This window comes from Bemisia tabaci, chromosome 3 (genome assembly GCF_918797505.1).
Source record: "Bemisia tabaci chromosome 3, PGI_BMITA_v3".
In the NCBI taxonomy this organism is placed as follows: Eukaryota; Metazoa; Arthropoda; class Insecta; order Hemiptera; family Aleyrodidae; genus Bemisia; species Bemisia tabaci.
Genome location: NC_092795.1, coordinates 21,500,322 through 21,519,479, shown reverse-complemented (window position 1 = coordinate 21,519,479; position 19,158 = coordinate 21,500,322). Strand labels below are relative to the sequence as shown.

General features: G+C 41.0%; 1 protein-coding gene across 1 annotated transcript in view; it reads right to left on the bottom strand.

The window, feature by feature from the left end:
- The window catches only part of spri (Src homology 2 domain-containing protein sprint), a 168,895-nt gene extending 152,555 nt beyond the window's left edge, over window positions 1–16,340 (bottom strand). The window contains exon 1 of the mRNA XM_019040616.2: window positions 15,754–16,340. Coding sequence (XP_018896161.2) covers window positions 15,754–16,325 — 572 coding nt within the window. The 5' untranslated portion in view covers window positions 16,326–16,340. The remainder of the gene's footprint in view (window positions 1–15,753) is intronic.
- Window positions 16,341–19,158: the final 2,818 nt, after the last annotated feature.

The window sequence follows — 19,158 nt, the reverse complement described above, 5'->3', positions numbered from 1 at the left end:
TCCGGTCGATTGTTTTAGATATTACGAGGGTATTTGAGTAATTGTTGCGAGCGCAATCGTGTTGGAAAAATTGGTCAGTTGCAGTAGTCATTGTTGTGTCGGTAGCTTAAGCTTATACATTTGCAAAAACTATTTAGAACTGTCTAAGTTGGGGAGTACCGCAACATTTGGGTTAGTAACTTAATTTTTTGGGGTACTACCACAAATGAGTGGAAATGTTCATATCATCCAACAGTTGGGAAATAACACGGAGAAAAAAACTTCGTGTGTGGGACCCGAAGTTGAGGTAATGTGGATCTCCGAAATTCCGAGGTACTTTGGTATGGGTTCAGGTCACACATCTGAAGTATTCCGGTACATATCGAAGCACTTTAGGGGAACAACTTTGATCGCCCTATAAGAACTGTACTTCTTGGAAAACACAAGGCACCCTGCTTATTTTCACGGCTCGTCGGTTGGGTGAAGGAGGAGAGGGGGTCAAATTTCACTGGCTAATTTAATACGGAAGGGTGGAAACCAGGCAGGGCTCGAGCTCCGAGGCACGAGAATGAGCGGGCTTGAAAGCTCAGCCTGGCCGTAAAATGATAATCCCATTGAGCTACGTGGGACCTAATTGGAAACGTCACGCCATTGAGTTGTGCTCACAGTCGCAGGGCGCAGCTCGATCCGAAAGTCCGCGATGATGCAACACTAGTATGATGCATAGATGAAATTATGATAGAATTAATCCACGTCTGATTCAGAGCTCTATGGGAATGAGAATCGTGCTGTGCGGCCACTCCTAAGTCGTATGAAATGGATATAAACAAAGAGAGAACGGGAGATTTCTGTATGGAGATGATATTGAAGAAATAGCATAAATGAATGCAAGCGAAAAAAGTCTATCGACGTTGAGTGTTTTACTTTTAGAAGAACCGCCCCTAGTGAGGGGAAGACTGTGTCTCAGGATCGGAGTTTGGAGGCAAGAAAGGGTAAAATTGGACCGAGTTCAAAAGAAAGGAACCACCCACATTAAGTTGAAACTGAGAAAAAGAGGTTTGAAGTTTTACCTCTCCATAAGGCTCAATGTAGAAAATAAACTTTAACTCCTCTTAAAACAGACGAATCTTCTTTATCTCAACTTTGAGTTTTTGGCAGGGGAATATATACGACTAATGGAACTCAAAAACATTCTTAACTCAATTTTTTGTCGAAAATGTGAGCTTGTTCCTTTCTGATGAACTCGGTCCAATTAGAGTACCTACATAGCAAGAGTATGGCGCTCTACATGATAAGGCTCTATTCGACTGGTCGTAGAAAAAGTGGGCTTTCATGAAACTCTAACGACCGTAATGTACAAAAACTTCAAGCATCTCATCGAACATATCATGTCGACACTATTGACTATGCGTCCTTTTTTTATAACGAGGGAGCGGAAAGGAAAAATGTGATAAAAACTTATTGATTAAAATATACTTATTTTGAATAAACGCGTCAAAATTCATGACGACAAAGTCGTGGATTATGAACGCATCTTCCCGCGTGTAGCGGTTGAACTGAGCGATTTTGCGCGAAGTAAGAAACAGCATCATCAATGAGACCATCGTTGGAAGAGGGTTACAAAGAAAAGGAGGAAAATTGCGTTATCATTTACTGAGGCTATAAGATTACAGTGTGAGCGTCCTGTAAACTGCGAGGTTCCATCTCATTTGTGGGTCAATCAATTTTTGATTGGGGAAAATGTTTCCACAGTTTTAGGGAGATCTACTAGAAGTGGAATTAGCAAAGGACCTAAAGTGCGCTGTTTCGTTTAATTGATGACCAACGGAATGGAAACCAGGAAAACCCTAAAAACCTCCGCAAAATTTATACAAGCTCGAAAAGACACAAAATTTCAGATTGATTATATTCTATCATGAAACTTTATTTACGGCCTCATAAATATGAAATAATTTAAGTTGTACGTCTTTCGACATCATGAGTAGACTTCGATAGCCCACGAGAAATTTTTGAAACCGGGGGAGAGGAAAAGACGCATGCCATGGAGGCACGAAAATAAACCCTGTTAACCCTCCGTAAATTCACATTTTATTAAGATTGGCTCGAAAGAAGCGAGGAATATTCGGCGCTATTCCCTCGCCATGATGAAATACCCTTGTTTAATTCTCATGTCTGGTTGTAAAATAAAGAGGTTATATTTTGAGGCTAAATGACTCCGTATAATTCTGAAAGTTTCTAATCATCATTGAAAGAAAGCATGAACGTTTTGCTTTAATTACATAAATAGTTTTTGCTAGTTTTAAGAGCTATTTGAGAAATGCGAGAATTGAGGATTGAGATGGAAGAATTTATTGAACTTTTTAAGATTCGAGAAAAAATGATTGGAAACTCACGACACATTAAAAACTTAAAATTCGAATAAAGAGACGAAAAAACAAGCTTCGATGTTCAATTTTCTCACGAAGGTAATCTGAATGAAGTTGTATACGCATTTAAAGCGGCAGAAATCTTGGTGTTTCTAGAAATGCCACATATCTCTACATCTACGTTACTCTAAAATTCTTTAAGATCAAAGTTGCCACTTGCATGGCTATTGGCTATGTTCCAAGAGGTATACTCTGTGAATAATATTCACCATTTATATACAATCTGCAAAAAAAAGAGTCGTTCTGGAGATACTCCAGTTTTACCAGTCCTTCCTTTGATCCTTTAGCAAAAGGCTACCGAGCAGCATTCGATTTATGGTGCAGACATTTTTTTATTATGATACATGACGGTATAATCAAAATATACATACGTGAAAAGTGAAGCAAATGTTACCTCAAAGATACCGGTAAAATGTAAAATTCTCACCTGAAACAGAAAGAAAAAAAACCAAATAAATTATGAGGGCGAAAAATATGAAATTTCATAAAGTGCAGATCTTAAAGTAACACCAGGTTTCGATCTTTTTTGTGCCCTTATGACGCATATCGTGACGTCAAATCGACCCCTTCCTCTCCCTCTGCCCATAATACACCTTTAGTGATTCCATTCATGTCCGTCAAAAGTTCCGGGATTCTTCTTAGATTTTTTCGAAAATTCCAAGAATGTTCCGGAAAATGCAAAATATCAAGAAATAACAGTTCGGGAATTTCAAAAGCTCCGGGAAAAATTCAGGAAAATCTCGAAAGTTCCGAAATTCGGTACTACAGTTCCGGGAAATGGGAGCACTGTGGGTGAACACCATGTCAGAACGCTCCCTTTGAGATCGTTAAAAAAATCGAGGCAACCTAAGCGGCAGAAACCTCAAAAGCGACGACGCCGCGGCGTCTTGCAACTGCCGTGCGGGGGCGGGTGGGACCGTGGGGGAGTCATCGGTTGCGCGTCAATTTAATTGGAACACAATTAATAATTCTGCAGCGTCTAATCACATGCTGGCAGAAAGGCACTTAGAATTAATTAAAAGCAAAATACAAATTGCGCCGAGAAAAAGACACCCCTCTGCCGGGCTCCTGATCCTGTTACAGGATCCTATGGATGGGGGGGGGGGGGGGGGGGGGGCGAGACAAGGGCGCTAAAATCAATTTGCGCCGACGACGTCCCCAAGAAAATGATTCCGATGTGAGAATTTACCTCCAGCGCTCCGAAATATCATATTTAAACCCCTTCCCCCGCAACCCTCTTTGGGTGCACCTTCAGAGCACAGTTGCCATTTACTACTAGCTACCGAAAAAAGTATACTGAAATTTAGACTAGCGTGTAGAATTCCTGCTGTGCTGGCGAAATTAGGCTATTTTGAGTCCAAGCAAAATACGATTTTTTGGCGAAGAGTATCACAGGAGCATTGAACAGGTAAAAATTCACTGGAAAAAAAACTAAGATAAGCTTTGTTAAAAGTTAACAAAATTTTGGAACATTCAAAACGCTACACAAAGCCCGAACTTTATTCGAACTTTACTTACCATCCGGCAAACGTGACGTTTGAATCAGCCGACCACCTCAGTGGCGTGGCGTGCTTTGCGATCTATCGATATGTCCCCATTTGAAGCTGTGGTAAATAATCGATTACTAAGGTGTTCGCTGCAAACACTCTGTCTATCGATCATTTTTCCATAGGTTTAAATGGCCGATCAATCGATACATCGCAAAGCACGCCACGCCACTGGTCCACCTCCGTTTGAAGCACATGAAAGGACGGAAAATAACTACCCCATTATTCAAGAGTCATAAAGGGGACTTTAAGAGGCAAAAAATTAATTTCTGACATTTTCCAGCCCTCACGAAGGCCTCAGTGCAGGAGCTTTTGGAAGGCCAATTCCTCTCGGTTGCGACTATAAGCTTTTAACAAAGGCTCCTGCTTTTTAATAAAGCCTTTCAAAAGTTGATTGATTTGAGGGGCATCAACCCTCCTCACACTAAGGATCCCTTCACGACCATTTGTAGACAGTCTAGATTCTGTAACATGCGCAATTACGTCGGGATTTTGATGTATGCACTTGTGATTACACAGCCAGGATTTCAAAGTGTTTTTCATTTGCAAGTTCTCTGATGTACCCTGATTTTCTTCCATTCAGGACTTTTCCTTGACTCAGAAATTTTCGAATTCCCAAATTTTCTGTGACGTTTTCCCACTTTTCCTGACCCTTGAACAATTCCACTGGATTTTTTCTAAATGTGTGACTTAAAGACGTAATATGCATCTTCTGAAGATTCAAATTATGAGAAAACTCTCAATTTTATCAAAAGCTACCGACGATAAATAGGTGTCAACGCACTGCTTGCGAAATTTGGCGACTTTTCCCACAAATTTCCTAAACTTTGCGGGTTTTGAAACTACCGGAAATTCCTGTCAGCGCGGCACCTTTCTAGATGTTCCTTTCTGTAAGCAGAGCGAAAAATTTGTGACAATTGTACCAATAAATGGTGAAAGTATCATTGGTCTCCTCACTTATCCTGAGGATTGGTAACCGGACGGAGAATGACGTCCTTACGAATCATACTAACTTCTTTCAGAGCATTATCCCCTATTGCCAAAAAAAATCACCAATCTTCTGTCTTATACCGAAGAACTGACAACAATTTTACAGAATGCGTTGCTGAACGGACAATGACACTCGTCGTTGTTTTGACAGCCGCTGTTGAGGCAAAGTACTCCTTTTTTTTCCTAAACACTTACGTAAGTAGTATTACAACCCCGCACACCTTTGTGAGTTGGTGCCTCGACAACAACGGGATGAAAAGGATCCTCGACAGGCTCACTCCAAACAGACCCAGAAAACAAAACTCACCCGAGAGGACTCCCCAGTTCGCGAAATCTCCCACGCTCCAGATTTCGGCCCCCCTCTTTTTCGCGAGGAGAGGGGGGCGTTTCCGTATCCGGCTCCCGGCGGGAAGATGGGCACTACGGCCGTTGACAGGTTCCTGGGGAGGATTAAGATTTGCTCCCGGGACGGAAAGAAGCGCATTCAATTCCGCGAGCTATTCGTAGGGATTGATTCTTCAAAGGGATATCGTCCTCCCCCTTTGGCGCCCCTCGCGGGCTTTTCAGAGCCCCCTCTCCACCCCCGCGCCTTTCGCGGTCTCGTACCCCGATTCTGACTTCCTCAGCCCTGACTCGATATTTGGATCGGCCCGTGTTTGCTGATGCCATTTTAATTAACTGCAAGCTACTAAAGTAACGTCTACAGCACTGCGGAAAAAAAAACACATTGGATCTAGAGTCCAGACTCTTGAAAACATTGACAAGAGAAAATACTCTTGATTCAATCAGATTTTTCCTTAAAGCAAAAGGGAATCCGCTCAAATTAAGGGGCTTGGTTCTTGATTTAAGCAGAAATCCGATTGAATCAAGAGTAATTTTTCTTGTCGATGTTTTTAAGAGTCTGGACTCTAGATCCGATGTGTTTTTATTCCAGCGAGGCCTCGGAGTCCTGCTATGCCGTGCTAAGGAAAAACACCGTATGAACTTTCAGACGTTGCCGAATTTCCTTTGATAAAATAAAGAATTTTCAAGTCAAGCTGTGAATGTTTTTCCTTCAACTTTTCAGAGAATTTTCACGCGAACAGATCTAAATTATCTGAAAATTTCAGGAGGAAATATTCATACCTCTCCTTAAAAATAAGCATTTTACTGGCGGAAATTTGGGAGCTCTCGAACGTTGAAATGGTGTTTTTCCTTTGCATGACAGTAAAGCGGAGTGTTGTTTTTTTTTTTTTAAAAAAAAAATAAAAAAAAGGTCTTCGATTTTCACTAATGGCCAGAGGAACGGAGTTTGTAAACATACATAATTGTGGTGCGATCATTAGGTTCGAGAGAAAACGTCTTCGGTTATTTCGGATCCAAGTTAGAAAATAAATGCGTAAGATAAAAAGGTTTGCCTATCCTATAAAGTTAATATAATAACTCAGCAGCTGACTTTTAAAAAAGAAAATACAGCCCATTCCAAGCGTTTTTGAACGTTCACAGTAAATTACTATGCCATCCGATTCAGATTAAATTAAGCATACATAGAGGAAAATAGCCCTGTAAAGATGCAAATGAGCTTAAATTTGTTTCAAGCTGTTTTTCGATTGCAAACATGCAAATTCCTGGGCAAATTTTGCCGAGAAAAATGAGGATCATAACGTCTATCATGGGATCATATTTACTCCTTTTAAATGCGCATTTTAACGCAATTCCCAGGGCTTCAATTACATTCTCTCATGAAATCCCTCGGAATGTGGTCCCGAAAACTGATGACTTCGCACATCCGTTGAGCGTTGCGGAAATCCAACGTCTCAGAATTCTATTACGTGAGGATCCAGGTAAAAGTTTTTCATCGTCTCCAAGACCAGGAAATAAGAAAAAAAAGGTAAAAATCTTCAAAGAAAATAATTGTGACGAGATTTGGCTCGCCATTGATCCCGGAAAACGAAAGTTCTAGATAGAAAGCCTCTTCAGGATTGTACCTTTTTCTCTGATCATACATTGGAAAAAGAAAACACATTGGATCTAGAGTCCAGACTCTTAAAAACATCGACAAGAAAAAACACTCTTGATTCAATCAGATTTAAGCTTAAATCAAGAACCAAGCCTCTTAATTTAAGCGGATTTCCTTTTGATTTAAGCTTAAATCTGCTTGAATCAAGAGTCCTTTTTCTTGTCAATGTTTTCAAGAGTCTGGACTCTAGATCCAATGTGTTTTTTCCCAGTGTATCGTGAAGCAGAGCTTCGACTTTTAATTAATTAATTATAGTTAAAACCACTTCCAATTATTTAGGTGAAAGTAAGCAGGAGGTAAACAAACATCAAGATATCGAACAAGTTCTGCTAACACGGGTTTTGCGTAAAATGTTTGACAAAAAAACGGATCCACCTTGCCTGTATAGAGGAACATTTCAGCTGTTTTCCCCCAAACATTTATTTTGAAAATCCCAAAACAAGCCAACAGTATAACACCTAACAGACATTTTTTGATAAGTAATAAAAGCTGAAATGTGCTCCTAAGCGTGATAGATCCATTTCTTGCTAGGAACTCATGATGAAACCCGTATTTCCGCTAAACTGATTTCATAGCTCAACATTTACGTTGCACTGAAAAATGAAGTAGCTTGGGTCAAGCATGATGATTCTTGAATTTGCCGCCAAGAATTATTTTTATCTCGCTTTAAGCTGACTTTTTCTTGATACAAGAAAATTATTGTTCGGGTTAAGCAAAAAAGTAGCGTATATTAAGCAGAAAAATTCTTGATGCAAGAATAAATACTTCTTGGCGGCAAATTTAAGATTCTTTTTTTTCAGTGTATACACCCGCTATAGTTTCACCTAGGAATGTATATCAATCGAGAATTTAATTATAGCTTGTTTGATGGACGGTGCGAACAGATGAAAGGAGGGAGTGGTTCAGATTGCGGCATTTATGAGCTAGCGGGGGAAGGGATGCGGGCTTGGAATGAGCTTACTCGATGAAGCTATAAAATAGTCATTTAGCTCGCCATAAGGTTGCCCGGCTCACTGAGGCGGAAGATTTGGAAAGAAAACAACCCCTTCCTCTTCGCCATCCCTTTCACCTGACACCTCACAACTACCTCACCGGATCAACGTATTATTCACTCTTCAGGGGTGACTCATCCCGCCGCGGTAGTCCACTTTGCCTCGTGAGCATGTGCACAAACTTGCATGTTATGAAGTTTCCAACTCAAGTTCGAAATTAATTTCAATTGGACTACATTTTGCGATGAAGAACCATATAAATGCGAGCTCAGTTTTAAAACAACGTATGTACCATTCACTTTCCTATGCACGTAAGTACTTTTATGGACGAGCCAGAAATTGTAGTTCCCGATGATTGCCAAAAGTAGTCAAATTAGTCAGTGACTTTAATTTTGATTACTTAATTTAATTATTCTAAGATCTACAATTGATTTTTGGTTCAGTTTTATTTACAAACCTAGTTTGTTACTTTATTTATCTTCACAAGATGTAAAAAAAAATTAATGTTTTTGTTGTATAGGGCACGCACCCCTATAAGAAAAAATTGATACAAGTAGAGGCACTGTCCTACCTTCCCCTGATAGGAGGACAAATTGTAAATCTACGAATAATTAGGAATTTATGATAGATTATAATTTTAGGAGGAAAACTCGAAGCTCTCGACGTAAAATTTTCCGAGTTCTCCTGTTAACAGTCGAACTGAAGTTTTCCCTTCGTAGGTGTGAGTCTTGGAATCGTTCCGTTCCAGCTAGGAAGAAATTCGACGCTTTCCCTGTTTCATGTCACGATTGTTTACATCGTGGTGCAGTTGCATCATCGATCGGAAGAACAATCGACATTGTCATAAATTGGTTCCGATTTCAAAATCAACAAACAATTCGGAATAGTCAGTCGATTGTCATTCTGCCAATTCTGCGCAGCAAGCCGTATTTGGGGATTTCTGTCGCGCATGCATTTGTCAAATAGTTCACTCGGAACTGACTCGCATACGCATACATAATTGCGAGTGGGGCATATTTCGACATAATTTTCAAGCACTGATATTATTACGGATCGGAACAGTTTTGCCTTTACGCACATTTGCCTTCATGCTTTGAGGTTCCCTTTCTCGTGGACGGCGGAATATCTACATTGACGTGCTGAGGAAAAAGCCGTATGAGCCTTTATACGTTGCCAAATCTCTTCCGATAAAAACCAAATTTACTGGGAAAATAGAGAATAATATCTTCCAAAATTTTCAGACAATTTCGTAGGCAATTTAATCTATAATATCCGAAAATTTCAATGAAAAAGATGCATGAATGTTGTCAAAAATGCATGTTTTATCAAGGAAAATTTGGCAACTCTGGAATGTTTATACGGCGTTTTTCCGTAACACGGCGGATCTACACTGATGGGTTGAGGAAAAACGCCGTATGAGCCATCAGATTTAGCCAAATGTCCTCTGTTAAAACGCGAATTTTCAGGGAAGTCTACGAATATTTTTTCTCTAATTTTTCAAAACATTTTATTCGCTGACAGATCTAAATTATCGAATAGAAAAATTTCAAGAGAAAATATTCATATCCCTTCCCAAAAATAAACATTTCATCAGAGGAAATTTTGCAATTCACGAATGTTCATACGGCGTGTTTCCTTAGTACGGCAGCACAGTAAAGACTGTGCCGCCTTTTCACCCGGCGAGTGCATCAAAAGGGTACGGGATCGATAAAATGACCGTCGCGAATTACTTACTTGGAGGAGACTGACCATGTGCTAGCCGGAAAAGCCGTTAGACGAGGAGGAGGGAACATTCCCTTTCGCCGAATGAGAGACGCCGCGGATGAGAGAAAAGAAGAAGAAGGAAAAAGGAAAACAGGGAGACGCGTTTGTTGAACCAAGACGAGTGGATTAGTCTTGGTCAAACTCAAAAGCTCCATCGTGAGATTCTCAAGTTGCCAAATGCTCGGAATTTTGTCTAGGACAGGATTCAATATGTCTGCGTGACGTTTCGGGATCGATTTTTGTTTTTTTCTTTGATATTGCAGTTGACGGAAATTCTAGTGCGCATAACTCAAGAATCGACAGGATTGGCCAATCATAGAGCCTCTAGTTGAATTTCTAAGCGACTTAGGCCATTGACACAAATTACACAAACCATGAAAAGAAATCGTGGCCAAAGCACTCCAGGTCGCAAAAAATACTATATTTGTTTTGCTACTTTCCGATGATGTCAGGGAATCTTAAAATGACAAATACACTGAAAAAAAAACACATTGGATCTAGAGTCCAGACTCTTGAAAACATTAACAAGAAAAAGTACTCTTGATTCAATCAGATTTAAGGTTAAATCAAAAGGAAATCGGCTCAAATTAAGAGGCTTGGTTCTTGATTTAAGCTTAAATCTGATTGAATCAAGAGTATTTTTTCTTGTCGATGTTTTTAAGAGTCTGTATTCTAGATCCAATATGTTTTTTTCCAGTGTAGCAGATAATTCTATTTCTGAAAAATACCAGACAAACTCTGATAAAACGGCGAAATAAAATGGTATCTTAGAATGCGTCATTGATGTAGATTCATCGGGTAGTTGGTAATACCTCCTTTATAATTGGACAAAAAGACGTGCATAATCGGACATTTACCTTGTTCTTTTTTTTTAAATAAGAGGCCCTTAATATCAACGTCTCTGGGTGACAAAATATCTCACAATCAAGGTCGAATGAAATGAATGCTCATGTAAAACAAATAGCTTAGTTTGAGATCATAGCTTATAGTTGGACTGCATTTTGCAATTAGCACCTACAATAAGTGGCTCACAGATAAAAACACCTATCTACATAGGGAAACTAATGGCACGTAAGTCGTTTCTGAAATGAGCCAGAAATAGCAGTTTCTAATTGCAAAATGTGGTCCAGTTATCACCTGCCTTGAATCTGTTCGCATAAAAAGTTTGATTTTTCAGAAAGTTTGGCGTCTTGGCAGGAGGAACCCTTGTTTCTAATCCCTAACGACGTGTCTAATTGGACGCTGGTAAGAGGATATTTATTGCGTCCCTGGCCTTAGTCGCAAGAGCAAATAGCACGATTAGTATTGTCTCGTCCTGCGTTTTTAGCTTTTGAGGCCAGATTATCGATCGACGAATTCGTTGGTCATCTCACAGCGACTCCAGTGCCAATATTTGCAATCTAAACTTCGAATGAAACCTCCCATTTCTAAAAAATAACTTTCAGTCGCACTATATTACCTTTACACTTTACATGTTTATTAAAGCCTAGTTTCCATACAATTTCATGAAAAGGAAGCAGCGCCACCGTGAAATCGAAAAAAGCAAAAATAAACAAACGTTTGACTTTGAATTGTTCCGAAATTCAACCTGATTAATTTCCATTAAATATCGCGAAAAACAAGGGAAAAGAGCGGGACGTAAGCGTAGCCGTTCCTCAAGACTAGTAGGAGGACAAAGGGTCTGAGAGCATTCTTTTTCATTCTTACTATTGTGCCCCAAGTCCGACCCCCTATCCCTTCCCGTTGAGTGTCTGGACAAGACAGCGGCAAGTGAACAAATTCTCAGTGAGTGGAGAGTCTACTGGCACTTCTTTTTGATCGGAGTGTTTTACTGCCGATTTCAAAAAATCATGATTGATTACCACTTTTTTTACATGCAACCAAGCAAGCAAGCAAAGAATGCAAGACTTTTGATCATGAAACGTGCACTTCCTCTACTTGCATTCCTTGGTCATATTCGTAGAAATTCCTGTTCCCCGGGGGTAACAACCTATTTTTCGGGAGACTTTGATCCCTGGTTCAAATCCAATGCTTTACTGGTTTTTCCCGCCAAAACTCAACATTAACCTGCAAACATTCCGTATACGGGTCCTAATCAAAGCTCGATCACTTTTTCTCAGTCCGTCATTCGTCGGTGAGAGAGGGCAATCGCAGTTGCTGGAAACACCGCAAAGCTGTCAATTTACCTCCAGATCAACTTTAAACTTCAATCACAATCAATAAATTTGACAAGCAGAGTACTGAGTCCGATATTAACCAATATTTAAACAGCTCAGTGTTCGTCTCGTTGAGCTCCAGCACAGCTCCAAAGCTCGAGCAAGCTACTGAGCGAGCACTGTAGATGTGGGCGTGTTGCCTGTTCAATTTTGTTGAATTTCCCCTCAATCGCGAGTTTAAATGGCGTGAAAAAGGTTCAACTTGACAACATCGCACAAGTGCACGACGGAAGGCAAACATTGACGGCGGGGTCGAGGACCATGTGTCGATACCGCTGACAATCAGCAAATTCAGGCTTAATAAACCGTGCATTGCCAATTTCGCATGGGACGATCTCATGGCTAATACAAAAAAGGGCTCCCAGATGTGTTGCGGATTTTCCGTTGAACTTAAAATGCGTTTCTGCGTACAATTTTGCGAGCTTGAATGTTCTAATTCTATATGAACTCCATGCAAGTTACGACCGCGATCGTCATGGAGTGCCACTATATTTGGACGTATTTCTGCCAAACGGAACTATGTGCATTAAGACATGAATCCTGAAATCCTTGAATATACGTGCATAACGGGGCTCACATCATAATGCACATAGTTCCGTCGGGCAGAGATAAGTCCATTTCAAAAGCGGGTCCACCTGAGAATCTGGTCAGATTCTCTGAGCAGGAGCTAAATACACTGGTGGGGTTACCATGAAAGTAGGTTGAAAATTGCATCCTTGATACTTGGAATCTCAATTAATTCATTAATTGCACAAAGCACCCTGTTTCTGTGCAACGACGACTAACAAATGCATGAGTGACTTATTTTGTTATCACAGGCGGAAAAAATTGAAAGCGCTCAGTATTAATCGATGGCTTTTCAATAGCTATGTCTGGATGCGACTATTTAGTGACAATGAAAAACTCGCGACAAAAGTTTTTGCCACTTAAATCGATAGCCTTACCAGGGACAGATTCGCATATACTTGCCGCCCATGAACCGCCTGTATTTTACCGCCCCTTTTGTCATTCGTCTGGAAAAATTGCTTAGAACCATCAAATGGACGTGCCGGAGGGGGGGAGGGACATACGACGCGTTTACTAGTGTTCAGAACATTTTTTGTGAAATCCCTATCAACACTAGCATAAGTTCACGGAACTTTGCGCAAAAGTCAAGTTCCGTAAACCTACCTCTGTGTGGACAAGGCCTTCCATTGATAAGAAACAAACGAAACAATTGTGAAAGTACAAAGAACAAACATAAGTGTGGTTTAATAATTTGAATAGCTTCCGCCGCTGCCACGCGGACCTCACTGTGTTTGGCGCAATGCGTGAAGTATTCATGCAGTCCTGTAGGCGCTAATACGCGTGTCACACCGATCGCCGACCACGCAGTGTTCGATGCAATGCGAGAGGTATTCACGCAGTCTTGTAGGGGCTAATAAGCGTTTCATAGGTTTCATGCCGACCGCCGCGCCGCGCGCCGCGCCGAGGGCTTCTATTCATCAAAAGTCCTCGTTAACATTGCTCTCTACTCCAAGCCAAATTGCGTGTTTGGTTTCTACCTTAACTCGAATAATTTAGGGTAGCAATCTTTCTAATGTATTTAATCCTTCCTCTGCATGCATGGTATTCGACTGAAATAGAAGGACTTTTTTACATTGCAGGTACCATTAAGCTCAATACGATTCAGCTTACCATTGAGCGGCCACAACTCAAAGAGCTTTATTCGAGTTCAGGAGTTGATTTTTGACTCAAGTAAAGGAGTCATCCTACATTTCACACATAATTTAACGAATATACAATTGGTCAACCACAAATCTTTTAAACATCAAAACTCCACGGAGATATTTTCGTGGGGCGAAGTTTTAGAGGCTTGCGAGGCTGGGCTTGTTGCGAACCTTGAGACAGGTTGTGGGAGGAGATGAATTTGGGGAAAATCAAATGGGTGGTCTGGGCAAAAAACATTTCTCACTTGAAGAACTGCCAGACTTAGGCAAGAATATTCAATTAAATTTTTAAGTGAATTCATTGTGTGCATGAACAAAAACTGATCTAAAAAACTGGGCAAAGCGCGGCTTAATTTAAACAAAATTATTCCTCATTTATTTGGAATCATTTTCAAGTACGTTCCAACCAGGAGAAATACATTTTACCAAAAAAAAAAGAAATATGAAGCATCATAGAATACTCATCTTTGTAACCTATATCAATTACTGGGGCTAGTTCAAAACTATTGCATCAGTAGTTTCGTTCTGCAAAAAAATTTCAAATCATTTCGGCAAGTTGATGCTAATCAGTGGACATCAGCGATCAGTGATGAGCCTTATTGTGGTACGATACTTTCCATTTTTCTAAAATTTTATCGTAATGTGCTGTGCTGCCAGAAAAACCTTCCATTTAGTAGTAAACATGTATTACATATTATTTGACAGACTTAGGCTTTTCCTGTTACGCTAAATCAATCACGATACTCGTAATTTCACTCAGAAATTGGTTACAGATGAGAGTTCACAGTGCTACGGCACAGACTAAAAATACGTTGACTTACCAGGGAACTAGGCGTACACAGACGCGGACAGAGTAAAAAGAAACGGGTAGGAGGGGGAGGAATACTGCTACGAAACAAGGTTGTCATATTTTGCGGAATTATTCATGTGCTGTGTATGGTATAACATGTAAAAATACGTGTAGAGGAGTTTTATCATACAACAATCTTCCGCAAGTCGCCTCGGCGGAGCCATCGATGAAGGGGTTCGAGCGACCGTTAACTGAACTAACCAGCCTGAAATTTCAGCTGAGCTCCTTACACTACTGGTTGAAACATGGGTTCATTCATTATTCAGCCCCTTACGCTCGAGAAAAACACGTCCAGCTTCGCAAAGCATACGCGGTTGCCACGTTGTAAGGAGGAAAATCGTTTCAGAAAAAATGACGAGATGTTTCTCAACGGCTATATTATCGAAGATACACCTCGATTTTACTGATATTAATAAGTGACCTGACCCCTTCGTTTTTCCCCAGGAGGGACCGAATCAAGCATCTTTTTTGACAGCCTTTTTTCCAACTAACATGCGGCGCCAGACTGAAAAATTCAGTACAATTTCATTACCTACATTCAATTTGATAAAAGTCGAATAATGTCGAAAATTTGAAATTCTCGCTCAAATTGTAACAAAAATGACGAATAGGTAGATGCAAAATTTTATTGGTGGTTGGATGACTAACCGACTACCTACAATATCGCGATCTTGCGGTCAAGTACTACTTTAAGAATCAACGCACAGGGGATTCACTGGGAAAAAAAACACATTGGATCTAGAGTCCAGACTCTTAAAAACATCGACAAGAAAAAATACTCTTGATTCAATCGGATTTTTGCTTAAATCAAGAACCAAGCCTCTTAATTTGAGCGGATTTCCTTTTGATTTAGGCAAAAATCTGATTGAATCCGTGCTTTTTCAATAATTCCGGGCCACCCTTGAAAATTCGGTACTATTTCTGGACTTTCCGGAAATTCTGGACAAGCAGACATCCTGAACTATGTATGAATAAGTCGCTTTAATGGAGAGCTAGGGCGCTCTGCGACGCCTACCCGCCACAGGAATCTGTCATGGTAGGGGTCCTCCGGAAGCTGGCATCTCTCTCTCCATTTCTTGACGGATGCACTCTACCCACCGTTCAGCGGGACGCCCTCTCCCTATACACCTACATGCGAGGGATCCACTTCAACACCTTCTTCGGCAACCTGGTTTCAGCCATTCTCTGCGCATGCCCATACCATACCAATTGCTTGGTCACGATATTGTGTACAGTACCCTGAAATAACCAATAAAAAATACGAAATAAAAGAAAACTAACCTGTTTTTCCAGCGCCCGACCTCAGCGTACCGCCTGCTGCAGTTATAGTTAACAGGCCTGCCAACAGTGGCGCTCCTGTTAATATTGTTGCAGTTCTTCTTTTCCACCACCTTGTTCTTCATCCCGGCCGAATTGTTCCGGTTGAGGAGGTTCAGAAACAGCGTGTTGGAGATCGGCGAGCGCAACGAGAAGTTAGACGTCGGTGACTTGATGTTCTTGTTGTTAACCTCCGGGCTCCTCCCGAAAACACAGTTCCGGTTCCCGAAGAACCCGTTCCGGTTGCAGACATCAGGGGTCGTCTCCCCCGATTTATTCTTCTTATCACCGTTTTTATTGACGTCATGTCCGTTCCTGAAGAACACGTTCTTGTTGGTAACGTCGTTGGCGTCGCCGTTCACATGTTTGACGACGTACGTTCCGTTGCGGTCGATGTTGTTGGCGTCGCTCTCGTTGTGGAAGTTGAAGTGGTTGACGCACGGCTGGAAGCCGTTGATGAAGGAGGTCGGCGACTTGAAGCTGTCGCTCGGCGAGTACAGCTTCGGCGCCCGGACTTCGTCACTCGGTGGGAACATGATGACGTCACACGGGGAACTTCGCGATATCGAAACTAAGGTTCGACTTGAACGTGCACTAGATTTTGGATCAGCATCCTCAATGGGCGTTGCCCCGAAATCCTCGGATTTTCAGTCATGAATCGATTTGTTGCACGACGATGCGGGGAAATATTTTGTAGCGCTGGAATCTTAATTTCCTGAGGAACTTTACACACTTCATAAACATTTCGGTTTCCTTTCCACCTTTAGAAGAAGGTTTTGGTTACCTACGAATTGGGGAGAGTAAGAAGACGGTTAGGAAGATATTTTTTGCGCAGTTTGGCTTAAAATATGAAGGAAAAACAGATTGCAAGGTCAATTTGGATTCTGTAGTCACTAAGATTCACATGAGATTATCAGTTAGGTATATGCTTTCAAACTCCCCTGACTAGCTGGTCGTCGGAGAGCTCCTCCTTTCGTCGAAGAGGTTTGCAGTGGCGTGGCGTGCTTTGCGATATATCGAATGATCTGCCATTTAAACCTATGGAAAAGTATCGATAAACAGAGTGTTCGTAGCAAACACCTTAATAATCGATTATTTACCATACGCTCAAATGGAGGAATATCGATAGTCAACCATTCACGCCACGCCACTGGTTTCAAGACAAATCTTAAAATTATCTCATGAGGTTCGCCAAGACAAAGCAGTTACAAGTCAAGAGAGTTTGAAAGTGCTTCCAGGCTGATTGTGAGGGAAGTTTAGAAGCGTTTAGCAACTCCTCTCTCTTATTTAACTGCAAGTTCTCACTTCTAAGTGTTGAAGAAGAAGATATGTCAATGATAAAACTACGAGATCATGTACCTCGATGTGCAAAGTTGCAGATTCTTGTCACATTTTACCATTGCGAAAGATTGCCGATCATCGTTACTTTTCAGGTGCATATTATGTTTTTTCTGCTTAAAATATTGTCTAAACAGTTAGTAATAGAGTACCTAATTATGCCCTCACCAAAGTAAGAAGTAGTGAATAAATAAAGATAAAGTAAAATGTTCAACTACCAGAATTTAGATACGTGTTCATTTGCTATGACAATCGTTCAGGCTCGTAACCAGGATTTTGTTTCGAAAGGGGGGCTGCCCCCACAGAATAAGAGGGCTCCAGGGGTCCTCCCTCAAATTTATTTGAAAAATACCTCTTTTATAGTTTTCAGGGGTACTTGAGCCCCCAAGCCCTCCTGACCACGTACCTTATATCGTTATGATAAATGCTCCCATAAATGGTGAGTCACAATTCAAAGTACAAACTTTATCACTGAAAGTGACGAAGGGACCCTGGCCGGCCAGCTCGGTCACCGACCAGATGAAACAAGCGGTGACTCATATAATTGGACGCACCGTTTTTCTGATGAGCCGCCAGATAGCGCACCGCCGCGTGAATACAAAATCGGGGTCCTAATTGCCGCCGCACCGTCCTTGTCGACAAGCCCGTAAATCGGACAATTTAGGCCCGGTTTCCGAACGAAATCGTCGAGTCCATTCGGATCGTGTCCACTTTATTTGGTGCGGTGTGATTGTGCGAGTCGCCACTCGGGATGCAAACACGAATAAGAGTGGGGTGTAGGGCGACTAATAAACGGTTCCGAACGGGTCCGTTCATGTTTGAAATAAATACGAGTTAAGAAATAATGAGACGATTTACAGGAGACATTTTTTTTTTCGAGGAAACTGATGTGTCGGTTAGCTCACCGACCGCGAACATTTAAAGAAGTGAATGATTTTAAATTGTTCGAGGGTTAATATGTATTTTCAGCGAGCAATCGGTCTGCTGCTAAACTTGGTCCAGTTGGCGTACGATCGCGGTTTACATATTTCTTACATGCCTCAGTGAGGTGGGGGGGAGGGGGCTTAAGTTTTGCAATTCTAACTCTGTTTAGTTCTTTAAATATTACATACAATTCATAGTTTTCACGATTGAAGGACGCTGGTATTAAAATTAGCATGAAAACATTACTTGGATGAGAACTCTCACCGTTACAATTTTCTTTAAAAAAAAAAGAAAGAAAAACATTTTTCTCCCTTTGTCTCCATTTTTCTGATGTTTCGCTCAATTTCTAATGATGGACGAAAAATCGCTGCTGTTTCTAGTGATTAAGTATTCCTTCTTTCTTCCTTCTTTGCCACATTAAACTAATTGTAGGTGGCATCATTCCAAACCAACAAACGGAGAAAACGAGGCCCAACCAAATTTCGTCGGAAAACAAAGCTGCATTTTCATCTACGCTCCATCAAATCAAATCACATTTTTTCCACCGAGTTTCTCGGAAACCACCGCCTGTCCGCGACCGGGAACCTTGAAGAAAAAATAAGTACCACAACCACGAACAAATGCAATTTCTTTCGAGTATCGGAACTCTTTTTGGCAAAATTCGAGGAAAAACAAAGAAATAAGCCGCGGATATATATTCGAGCCCATAAATCCATCTGGAGAAGACGAATTGCACTTGGTGACGGATTTAGAATTTCTTCGGCGGGAAGGGAAGGGAAGGGGGCGGGGTAAACGGGGAGCTTTTGCTATGAATTTATCGCGCAACTTGCCAAGTCATGCGTGCGGCAACAAATACTGCCGTGCTAAGGCAAAACGCCGTATGAACCTTCAGGCGTTGCCAAATGTCCTTTAATAAAACACGAATTTCCTGGTAAACTTATGAATACTTCCCTTCCAGGTTTTCAGATAATTGTGTTCGCAATTTCACCTTAAGTCCCTGAAAATTTCAAGGAAAAATATTAATATCTTTCGTTCGAAATAAATATTTCATTGAAGGAAATTTGGCAACGCTCAAATGTTCATACGGCGTTTTTCCTTAGCACGACA